Consider the following 11,771-nt stretch of genomic DNA (forward strand, 5'->3'; position numbering starts at 1 on the left):
CGAGGCTGCGGTGGCCGGGAGCGGCCATGCACTCCAGTCTGGGCGACCGAGTGAGACTCCGACTCAAAAAAAAAAAAATGTGCTCACAAAAATCCTTGATAGTCTTCCCTTCCAGAGTTGGAGCCCAGTTCTTTAACCTTGAGTAAGGGCCAGACTTAGTTTCTAGCTTCAAATGAATAAAATTAAAGGGAAGTGACCATGTGTTCAGACAGCCTCATGAGAAATAAGACCTTCATCCATGTGGCCAGGAATTGAGGCCTCTGGCCAGCAGCCCCGTGAGCGAGCTTGGAGCAGACACTCCAGCCCCAGTCAAGCCGTCAGATGACGCACTATGATGCAGCCTCGCTAGAAACGCCGAGCAGAGCCAAGTCATCCCAGACTCGTAGCCCACACAAACCACGAGTTGATCAGTGTTCATTCTTTTAGGTTTGGGAGTACTTGGTTACATGCCCTAGACAGTGACTGCATCTTCTGAATCATGTTTATGGCTCGAAAGGGCGGCGTCTGTGGCGAAGACAGCTTGCAGTGGTGTGGGGTTCCGAAGCAGCTACCTGGGCTCTGCTGGGAGGCAGGTGCCCATGTGTCAGGGAGGGAAGACAGAAGTCAGCTAATGAGTTGAATGCATTTGAGCCAATTTATTTGTTTAAAATTATTAGATGGGTTTTGGCAGATATCAGTAGCCTTTCCACCTTGGCTACAAACCTGGGGAGTTTTCAGAATAATGACATCAGGGTGCCACTCCCAGAGACTCCAAGTTAATTGCTCTGGGTGCAGTCAAGGCATCAGGAAGTTTGAATTTCCCCGGGAGAGTTTAATGCGTGGCTAAGATTGAGATCGGCTGCTTTGTAAGTTAGAAATTGGAGAGAATGACATTTCCTCCCCAGCGTTTCTCTACCAGATGGCCAGTGACAATGAAAGCAAGTCTCAGTTCCAATCTGCAAAGCTAATATTTACAGACAAGTGGAAACAGATATCCGCAATTCTCAGAAGGCTCAGGGAACTTATAGTTCCCTCTCTGTTAAGGCAGTCTAGACACGCGTAAAGCACGATGGATTTGCTCCCGACAAAGCCTAGAACACGACAGAAACAGAATTCCACTACCTTTCAGATAGATGAATGTCTGCCTCTCCCCTAGAGAGCCCAATATCCTGCGGCCAGTACCACACAGGCACACACCACCATGGCCGGCTAATTATTTTTTATTTATTGTAGAGACAAAGTCTCGCCATGTGACTGAGGCTGGTCTCGAACCCCTGAGCTCAGGCAATCCTCTCACCTCAGCCTACAGCATTGGTATTTTTAAAAAGCTTCTCAACAAATCATGATTGCCAGGGGTAACAGTTGTGGGAAAATTATGACTCTGAAGGGGTGGAAGGCACAGGGGAGCTTTGCGGGGTGGTGAAATTATGTTTGGATTGTGAGGGTGATTATACAAATCTATACATGCATTAAAATTCACTGATGTTGGTGCAATGGTGCACACCTGTAATTCCAGCATTGGGGGAGGCTAAGGCAGAAGGATTGCTAGAGGTCAAAAGTTCAAGAGCAGCCCAGGCAATAAAGTGAGACCTTGTCGCTCTAAAAAATAAAATAAAATAAAATAAGAAAATTGGCCGGATATGGTGGTGCACACATATAGTCCCAGCTACGTGAGAGACTGAGGGGGGAGGATCACTTGAGCCCAGGAGTTAGAGGCAGCTGTGAGCTGTGATCACGCCATTGCCTTCCAGCCTGGGCAACAGAGCAACACCCCGTCTCTAAAAAAAATAAAACTCACTGGCCTGTACAACAAAAGAAAATAAAAGTTTGACCTTATTTTATGCGATCTTAAAAATAAGATAGCGTAACTGAGAAATGCTTTTTGGAAGCTCTCAGATGGTCCTGTGTAGAGCCAGGGTGGAGGCACTGGAATAGGTCCTGCAAGGGCTGATCAGTCATATCTGGGCGTGTGTTCATAATTAGGGCATCGCCAGCATTCACTTCTGGGGTTAACCACCCTCCCCACCTTCCACAGCCCCATGCCCTTGGTCTAGAAGCACGCTGCATGGTCGATGCCGCAGAATTTTTTTTTTTAAATTACAAACACCATAGAAACGAGATAGAGCCACCTTCTCCAGAGTCACCCTGGGGAATTTCAGAACATTGCAGTGGAGCATGGCATGAATCGATAGTTTTATTAATCTCCGTTCTGGGAGAAGAAACTGAGAATACAATCGCCGTGCCCTGCCTTAAAACAATGTTTCTCAAGCCTACAAATTGGCTTTTATAGAACAAAGAATCCTGAATGGAGTGCAGCTTGGTGGCTTAGCTTCATCTCTAAGACCACAGGAAGAAACAAATACATCATGACCAGCGTGCATGTGTGTGTGTGCACATGGTCTCTCAATAAAATAAAAGTTTCCAGGGCCCATGCTCAGGCCTTCCCTATTTCCTGTCAAGGGGGTGTTGACCAGGGCATCGCAACACACTCACTCTACTGCAACACTAGAACTGGACCTTGTCTCTCCTTCCTGCCACGGGGCAAGGAGATGGGAAGGAATCTGACACATGACGACCCCATTTGCCAACTTTCTGAACCTAGACAAGCTTCTCAGTTTTCCCATGCTTCTGTTTGCTCGCTTGGGAAGTGGGATCATCGCGGCATCCTTTAGGCTGTGGTGGGATCAGTGAATCATTCGGCTGACTCAACTCCTAGGTCTCTCTTTGTCCTTTTACATGTAAGTTGCGACTCACTGAGAGAGAGACAGAGGCTGAACACAGAATCCTGAACCGGTTCTTAGGTTGGAGGCCAGAGACTAAATCTGGACTTCTCGTCTTTTTCCTTGGAATCACGTCTTGTAGGGCCTAGGCCTCATCAGAGTTTTCAACATATGGGATATTTAAAGGTCTCAAAAGCAGTATACACTCTTTCACCTTTTGTGATTTGGACACCGGCCGGAGGCAGAAGAATGAAGGGAGCAGTGGTTCTGGCCAAAGGGGATTGGATCAAAATCCAGACAGGTCCCAGGAGGGTCGGTCCCATCCACAGCTTTACCCTAAGCAGGATACCTGCACTTTGGTGGACTTGGCCTATGGAAAATTAACAGTGTACTAGGGAAAGTAAGATGACTGTCCTAGCTAAGGGAAAAGTTGGCCTGGACACACAGTCCAGCAGCCCTGCCCGTTCACTCCCTCTAAGTGCCCGTGGCAGATCTGGACCTCACACACTGAGCAGTTTACTCGGACTATTTATGCAGGCACTTCATAAAACTTTAGAGACATGAAAAAATATGCCTCACATAACAAACATAATTGCACAAAGGATAGGTGAATACCAAGGAATAAAACCATGGCTACCACCTTCCACCTCTCGTTTCTGCTACTCTGGGCACAGGTCGGGGCGGGAATGTTGGATGATGGGCCTCAACCCTCCACTTCTTCACCGGTGGACAGCAGTCCCATTTCACAGACAACTGCTGTTTAGACAAGTGTCCATCCAAGCCAAGATCAGAGGCCTAGAGGAAATCGCGTGAGTGTGTGGCTACATCTGGATAGTTCAGTGGGTTTAAAGCCCCACAAAGACTTTTTGGTTACAAAAGTTGGCAGAGAGGCCAGCTCTCAGCAGTTGCCTCAAGAGAACAATACAATAATTTGCCTACATACAAAGCTTCAAGTTGCAAATTTGTAAAGATGCAAAATGTGCAATCGCATGTCCAGTCCCATGTTAATTCATGTGTTTGGCGTCCTTTTCAAGGTCCTGTACGGTAAGATTTTAAATGTTTTCTTTATTCTTTGTTCATTTTTAATGTATTATTTGCATGAAAACTACTATAAACCTATTACAGTCCAGTAGTCTATAGCTGATTGTGTTAGTTGGGTACCTAAGCTTTGTTGGACCTGCCAAAAAAATTGGACTTAACGAACGTGCGCTTGGAAAGGACCTTGCTTGTATGTAGGAGACTTACTGTGCTTGTTTAATTAAGAAAAGGGATCGGGGGAAAAATCAGCTATATCTTACACATAGGAAAGAAAGAAATGCCAGCATTTAGCCTGAAGATAGCAGGCTTGCTCTACTTGGAGACAAGGCAGGAGCCCACGCAAGCCAATGCTGGCTTCTCACTTCGAAGGTGCCTTTGTGTTTCATGGGCGCACCCATGAAAGTTTTCACGCTGGCCTGACACCAGTTTGTCTGGCCAGGGCCAGGGCCGGAGCTCCTCTGTCTGGATGTCCCGGGAGCCCCTTCCTGGTCCCCTCACAGCCTTCCCAGTGCGACACCTCCCAGGGTTGTTATCGACTTCATTGACACAGCGGTTGCTCCCCGGTTCTCTGCTTTTGTTTGCTTGGGGGTTTCTCTGTTTCATTTTGTTTTGCTGACCAGCTTACTGATATTTGAAATGTTCTTAACTGAACACCAAGACTTGAAGTCCTCAGTCGGGAATGACTGGGTTGGCACCGGGTTCTGTCTGAATGTCGTGGGAGGTCCATCTCCACCGAATCTCAAGTGGCCGCAATGCATGCCACTGAACTCTGGTGACTTGGGGCTGGGGGCTGCCGGGGAAAAGGCCAGAGGACTCTGGCTACCCAGAGGCAGAGGCATCAAGACAAAGGGCTGCAGACCGTGTGCCCAAGGCTTGCCTTTAGCTATGAGCAAAGGCATAAAAATGTTGTGCAGTGAAGCTGAGAGACGACGGTCCTTTCATCCCCACAGATCACTGATGTCGATTTCTTCAATGGCTTCCCAGCCGTCTTGGTGCGGGTGTGAGCAGCGTCCAGGAGCCTCCTCTACCCTCCCTCTTCCTGGCACCTGGCTTCCCCGTTCTCAGAGCTGCAGGAAGCATGTGGTGGGATGGAGACTGGGATTCCCAGTCTTTCCTCAGCTTTTCGCTCCTCCATCCCCACTCTGTAAGTGTCCCTGGGTTTGCGGACAGAGCGGCTGGATTAACAAATACGATGCTTGTGCAGGTGGTGACTGCCTGTTTCCAGGGGTCTGTGCGCCCCTCGGGTGGATGTGTGCTCCTGTGGATGGGCGCTCGCTTGACTCCTGTCCCCCTGCTCTCCCATCCACTGTCTGAGCTCTATGGGGCTGGAAAAGCCAAGACTCGGTGTGCAGAACCCGGCCAGTATCCCATGGTTTCCTGAGCATATTTAGTTTTGAAAAATGTGCTTTCATAAGACTAACAATAAGACACAGTCTACCCCCAGCCAGGGACTGACTTGTGGAAGGAATCTTAATGTACTTTCTGGTCTGTTTTGTTTTTGCGGTTCCAATAAATAAGCTTCTGGTGGTTTACCCGCATTCTTCTTCATGCATCTAGGCTGACTTAGAGGATGTTTCCAAATGGTCTGATTAAGTTCATTCCATGTAAAACTTGAAAGAGCGAGAAATAATCCATATCCACTTAATGAAGAGTTAAGGAAACAAGCTCTTTTCTCCAAATGCGGCTCAACTTTCTGTTTTTAGATAGCGTAAAAAAGCAAATATTCCATGGCTTGATATCGCTACTAATTTTTATATACTATCTATGGTGAGAGAATGTTTTCACTTCAGGCAGAACTCTCAGTAGCCAGTGAAGATGGCCGTGGAAGTTAGTCGCACACACTGCATGGTATAACAGTGCCAATTAGACGTCAGCAGAAACCCCGGTAACAAGCACATGACCTCATCTGTAGGTGGAGCTGATGAATTAGGAGGTACTACATTTATTTCAACATGTTCCCAGCCCAAAACTTAAAGAGAAATCATGTGATTATTACACTGTTTTTCTCCAACTACCTTTTTTTCTGCTCAGCCTGTCATCCCAGCACCTTGGGAAGCCAAGGCAAGTAGATTGCCTGAGTCCGTGGGTTCGAGACCAGCCCGGACAACTTGGCAAGACCTCATCTCTACAATAAAAAAAACAAAAAATAGCCGGGTGGGGTAGCACATACCTATGGTTCTGGCTACTTGGAAGGCTGAGGTGGAAGGATCACCTGAGCCCAGCAGGTCTAGGCTGCGGTGGCCATGAGCGTGCCACTGTGCTCCAGCCTGGGCAATGGAGTGAGACTCCGACTCAAAAAAGAAAAAAAATGATAATCATACTGTGGCAGAGAGGGACTGAAAACAATTAAAATCATTCCTTTTAAAAATCAACGGGCAAGTTCCAGACCTGCTAGACATGGGGCTTGAGAAAACCAAATAGCCAAAGATCGCTTTCCTGGAAAAGCAAAATAGTAATCCATTCACAACCTTACCCCCACATCCTCTCTTTGTGAAGCTATCGGTTTACAACCCCTGCTTGTCATGTGTACCCTGGAGACAATGTTCTTTGCAAATCTGGTTTTTCTAAATACCACCTTGTAAATTTCAAAGGAAGATGTATAGCGGTACAACCCAACCCCCTCCCTTACCTAAACTAACAGATAAAACCCTTCTCTTTCTCCAGGTTGCTCAGCCTTGGAGCATTAGCCCCCAAGTCGTGCTGGTGCTAATAAACCACTACTTCCTAAGACAGCCTCAGTGTAACGGTCTCTCTGTTTTCCTGCAACAATTCCTTCCCTTTACATATGAAAAATGGACGAGCCATCATTTATATTTTGATGGCTAGGATGAGAGCCAGTCAACACCTGCATCTCACCCTCCTCTCTGTTTCTCTATGTGAGTCCCAGGACACAGTTCAGTGTGTGATTCTGTGGGTGATTCCAACTGTGAGCAAGCTTTCCCAGTGACTCAAAAATTCCAAAAGTAAACATGACTTTTGTACCAGTTGAAAAATCATGTGTTTCTACCTGTTGTGTGCTTTGTCTCTTACATGGTCTTTCATGGAAAGCCAGGAAATTGCCAAATTAAACAACAACAAAAAATGTGCAGCTTTAGTTTCATTGTCATTTTTTAGTATATTTGAGTTATATTTTCAGAATTTCTTTTTTTTTAATTAATTAATTTATTTTTTGAGTTGGAGTCTCACTCTGTCGCCCAGACTGGAGTGCAGTGGCCGCTCCCGGCCACCGCAGCCTCGGCCTGCTGGGCTCCAGCGATCCTTCTGCCTCAACCTTCCGAGTAGCCAGAATTACAGGCGCGCGCTACCACGCCCGGCTGATTTTTTGATTTATTGTACAGATGAGGTCTCACTGCCCAGGCGGGTCTCAAACCCGCAGGCTCAGGCAATCCACTCACCTCAGCCTCCCAAAGGCGCGGGATTACAGGCTGAGCCACTGAGCCCGGCTTATTTTCAGAATTTAATGCAGCTGCCAAGTGGCATCAAAAGCAAAATATAGATGTGTGATTTTTTTTGTCCTTTTTGCTCAAAACTGAATATTTCTAGGGTAAAAAAGGAGAGGCTGTGTGAGCAAATAAAGTAAATATTAAACTGTCTTTGTATAATTACAAACTGGCTTCATATAATGAGAACTGACTTTTGTCATTTTTGCGTCCACTTAATAAAATAATTGCCAAATGTATTATTCAGTAATGTCACATTTGCTTAATGAATGAATTAAATGGATCTCTTGAAAGTGTTTCCAGCCGGGCTTGGTGGCTCAGCGTGTAATCCCGCGCCTTTGGGAGGCTGAGGTGAGTGGATTGCCTGAGCCCGCGGGTTCGAGACCCGCCTGGCCAGCGAGACCTCATCTCTACAATAAAAATAAAAAAATCAGCCGGGCGTGGTAGTGCACGCCTGTAATTCCGGCTACTCAGAAGGCTGAGGTGGAAGGAGCGCCGGAGCCCAGCAGACAAGGCTGCGGTGGCCGGGAGTGGCCGCTGCACTCCAGTCTGGGCGACAGAGTGAGACTCCAACTCAAAAAAAAAAAAGAAAGTGTTTCCTGATAGGGTTTGTAGGAGGATGGGAGAGGAGGTCGTAGTTAAAACAACTCGCCATAGAAATCTCACAAAGGGAGCACAAAGTGGCAACGGCTCAGAAGCTAATTCTGTGCTCTAACAGCGCCCTGTTACTAATTGCCTCACTGCCAACACCTGCTTTCTCCAGCCCACATCCCAAAGCGATATGACGGATAACAGCCCGGCACTGACTGTCAGTGTTTGCTTTCCTAAGGCTGCGTTGCAAAGACAAGTGTGACTGGTTTAGTGCGGACGTCGGCACTCCAAGCCCGTGAGGGCGGCCTTCCACAGTACTGACATCCACATGTGAAGGCCAAACGACCACAGCTCAAACTCCCAAAACCACTTCTTGGCTCCCAATTCCAAACTCCCTAAAATTACTTCTCAACACCCAACGAGCCAAGACTGGGGTTTCACAAGTGGTCTGCAAGAGAACAAAGGCTACTGGTTTCTCTCTCTAGAGCCAGACACCTCCCCCCCAACCCTGCCCCCGCCTTCTTTTCTTTTCTTTAATAAACCTTTTTAACCACCAGCGGCTCTCTCTTCCTTCTCGGCATATGTTGCATTTCCAAAGCTACTGTATTATCTTTATGAATAACCAAGAAGACCAGGAAGGTTATCTGTCTTAAAAAGGTCTGATGTGACCTTCCCCAAAAGCTCTGTGAAACTAATTGCACAATATGAGAAGCTTAAAGCATAGTCTGCCATGTGGTAATCAAATGATCCGTTATTAATGTTAATGGAGAAAATATAGTTCTAGTTTTCTATCGCTGTACACCAACCAACAATTAAACTGGCAGAGATTCAGCTTATTCAAAAGCATAGGAGAGTTAAAGACTGCTTTGAAAAGTAATCATTTTAGACAAATTGAGGCTGTGTATGTTTAAAACGGTGTGTTTAATATAGAAATAGGCCAGGCTCAGTGGCTTTTGGAAGCCCAGGCGAGTGAATTACCTGAGCCCACGGGTTCGAGACCAGCCTAGGCAACTTGATGAGACCTCGTCTCTATAAAAAGTCAAAAATTAGCCAGGCATGGTAGTGTGTGTCTGTAGTTCCAGCTGCTTGGAAGGCTGAGGCAGAAAGATCACTGGAGCCCTGCAGGTCAACACTGGGGTGGCCATGAGTGTGCCACTGCACTCCAGCCTGGGTGACAGAGTGAGACTCCAACTCAAAATAAAATAAAATAAAATGATATTTATGGGATGTGGTAACCCATGCCTGTAATCCCAGGACTTTGGGAGGCCAAGGCAGGAGAATTGCTTGAGCCCAGGAGTTTGAGACCAGCCTGGGCAACATAGCAAGAACTTGTCTCTACAAAAATCAAAACAAACTAAACATGGTGGTACGTGCCTGAAGTCCCAGCTACTTTGGAGGCTTAGGTGAGAGGATCACCTGAGGTTGAGGCTGTAGTGAGCTGTGATCGTGTCATTGCATTCTAGCCTGGGCAACAGAGTGCGACCCTAACTCAAAGAAAGAAAAAAAAAAGAAATTTTACAAGATACGTTTTCTTGCTAATGTCTAGACAACTGATGTATTTGCAAAGTTCTAACCATGAGCAAATATTGAGTTTGGCATCTGTGTCCCCATGGGTTTTCTGGGGCTGTCATGATAACGTGTCACAAACTTGGTGGCTTAGAGCAGTACTCGTTTATTACCTCACAGTTCTGGAGGTGCAAAGTCTGCAGTCATGGCGTCAGCAGGGCTGATTCCTACTGGAGGGCTCAGGAAGGGTCTGGCCCTCGCCTCCCTCCTGGCTTCCCGTGGTCACTGGCAACACCTGGTGCTCCTTGGCTTTCCGGGTCGGGTTGGCGTCTGCCTCGGCCATCACGGGCTCTCCCTGTGCATCTCTGTGTCTCCATGTTGGTGCAGAGTCTTCTTAGGACACCAGGCACTGGATGTAGTGCCCAGTCGAATCCAGGACGACATCGTCTTAACTGATTACATCTGCAAAGACCCTATTGCCAAATAAGGTCCCATCCTGAGTGTCTGGATAGACACAGATTTGGAGGGGACACTTCAAGTCAGTAAAATGTCTTAACTTCTATAAAGGAAAATTAACAGTTAAAAAAAGCTGCCCAGGATAAATTTTTGGTATCCATATATCCAACCGGCAGTTAAGCCATTATATTTGGGAAGTATGCTGTTTAATTTTTGATAATTCAATCAGACTAAAGAATAGGAAATAATGCAGGTTACTATTTTTAGGAAGTGCTGGCATAGCCTTCACATACTTTAGCAGAAAGAATCAACACTTACTTATTGAACATTTACTATGTCCAAGGCACTTCATGGAATACTGGTCTTTCATTCCTCTGAAACATGGTTTCTATTGAGTGAAATATTTATCATAGCCATTCCTGATTGCTTGCAATATTCAAACAAGGGCATGAGCTGTCAGAAACAGGAACACAAGCAAAGAATAGTACTTCTCTCAAAAGCTATACTATAAAACTACACTACAGAATAAAGGCAGTCGGTGGGGACAAGACAACTGCCACCTATGGGCCAGGTAATCAGGGGCAGGTTAGTACATTTCTCCACCTCTCAGCTTCCTCATCTGTAAATGGGGGCAGTAATACTTGTATCTATCTCAGAATGTTGTTAGCATTAAATGAGTAGACACATGGAAAGTGTTTAGAACGGTGCCTGGGTGCATGAAACTTTGTATAAGTGTTAGCTGTTGTTACAAGGAAAGCTAATGGATATAAATATTGAACAATGGGCTTGGGCAATGTTGAAAATTCCTTTAGAACGTAAATATTCTCCAGAAGATGGTTTCCAGTAAATACTGGGTCACTTGTTAGTTATAAACAGATTATTTGAGATGGCAATCCATTTTCTTATTGGCAGGAATCATTTCTCTATTTCCATGTGATGGGCGGTTTTTGCTTCAATGGGGTGATGATTTTTTTTTTTTTTTTTTCTTAAGAAAGCAGGATTTCTTGGGAGGACAGAAAAGCTTCCACAGTGGGAGGGGACCCAAAGGGATTACCCTGGTGTGATGATTTATTCTGGCATAAATGTGAACGAGGTGGAAGCACCTAAAATATTTGAAGAGTTTGAAGGGCATTCATGTGTTTTTGATATATCTGGGTTTGAATGGTCTCCCAGTAAGTTCTCGTGACAATGGCCATGAAGGAAGGCCAAGCTCTCCCTCTTGGATCCCAGAGGGAGAGACACACAGGAAGAAATGGCATGGCCACCAACACACCAGGTCATGGTTCCTGTCTACAAGGAGGCTACCCGGCTGCTGCCAGCCTCTCAGGCCAGCCACACTTCCTCGATATCTGCTGCCATAGATGGAAACGTCCTCCCCAGAGCGGCGGAGTGCTCCGACATGGAAGGTTTCTTCTTCCAACCAGCCAAGGCTCGGTGAGACCCGAATGGAGGCTGGGCAACCACACGGCTTCTTGAGTGCCAGGCCACCGCCGGCTACAGGAAGTCCCCAAAGTATGAATGAGTTCCACTCCAAGATTGCGTTTGAAAGCCCAATTTAAGTCCAGCAAAGTTAGCCTAGGTACCCAACTAACACAATTGGCTATATATATAGTACTGCATGTATTTGACAGGCTATCCTGCTACCTGGTGGACAGAAATAGTGCATCTTACAAAGAGCAGGTGTGCATCGTGCAAGTTCATAACTCGAAGGTTTGTATGTAGAGACTTTCTGTACCGAGCAGTTCACATTGATCAGTGATAGCTCAGAGGGAGCTCCTGGTGGCAGGTGGTGGGAGGAGATAACTTTGGGCGGTGAGGGTGAGGGATGCCGAGACCGGTGGCTACAGGTTGCCACTGGGACCACCAGCGCACAGAGAGTGTGGCTGAGCTGGAAACCTTGGAGGGCTGGGCTCCACCCCTCCCCCTCCACAGCTGCAACTTAGAGCATCCTTCCTCTCCTGAAAAGGCAGGCTGCACACGACGTCCCTCCCCACTGGGCCGCGCTGTGGCCTCATTGTCTCCTATCCCGTCTGCTTCCTGT

At 46.7% G+C, this 11,771-nt stretch overlaps 1 protein-coding gene across 1 annotated transcript in view; it reads left to right on the forward strand.

Moving 5' to 3' along the window:
• GOLIM4 (golgi integral membrane protein 4) overlaps positions 1 to 8,067 on the forward strand; it is a 44,332-nt gene extending 36,265 nt beyond the window's left edge. The window contains exons 19-20 of the mRNA XM_021712545.1: positions 3,374 to 3,508; positions 8,007 to 8,067. Of these exons, the coding sequence (XP_021568220.1) occupies positions 3,374 to 3,508; positions 8,007 to 8,067 (196 nt within the window). The remainder of the gene's footprint in view (positions 1 to 3,373; positions 3,509 to 8,006) is intronic.
• The last annotated feature ends 3,704 nt before the right edge of the window (positions 8,068 to 11,771 follow it).

This window comes from Carlito syrichta, unplaced genomic scaffold, assembly GCF_000164805.1.
Source record: "Carlito syrichta isolate Samal-C Ts95f unplaced genomic scaffold, Tarsius_syrichta-2.0.1 Scaffold303342, whole genome shotgun sequence".
Lineage (NCBI taxonomy): Eukaryota > Metazoa > Chordata > Mammalia > Primates > Tarsiidae > Carlito > Carlito syrichta.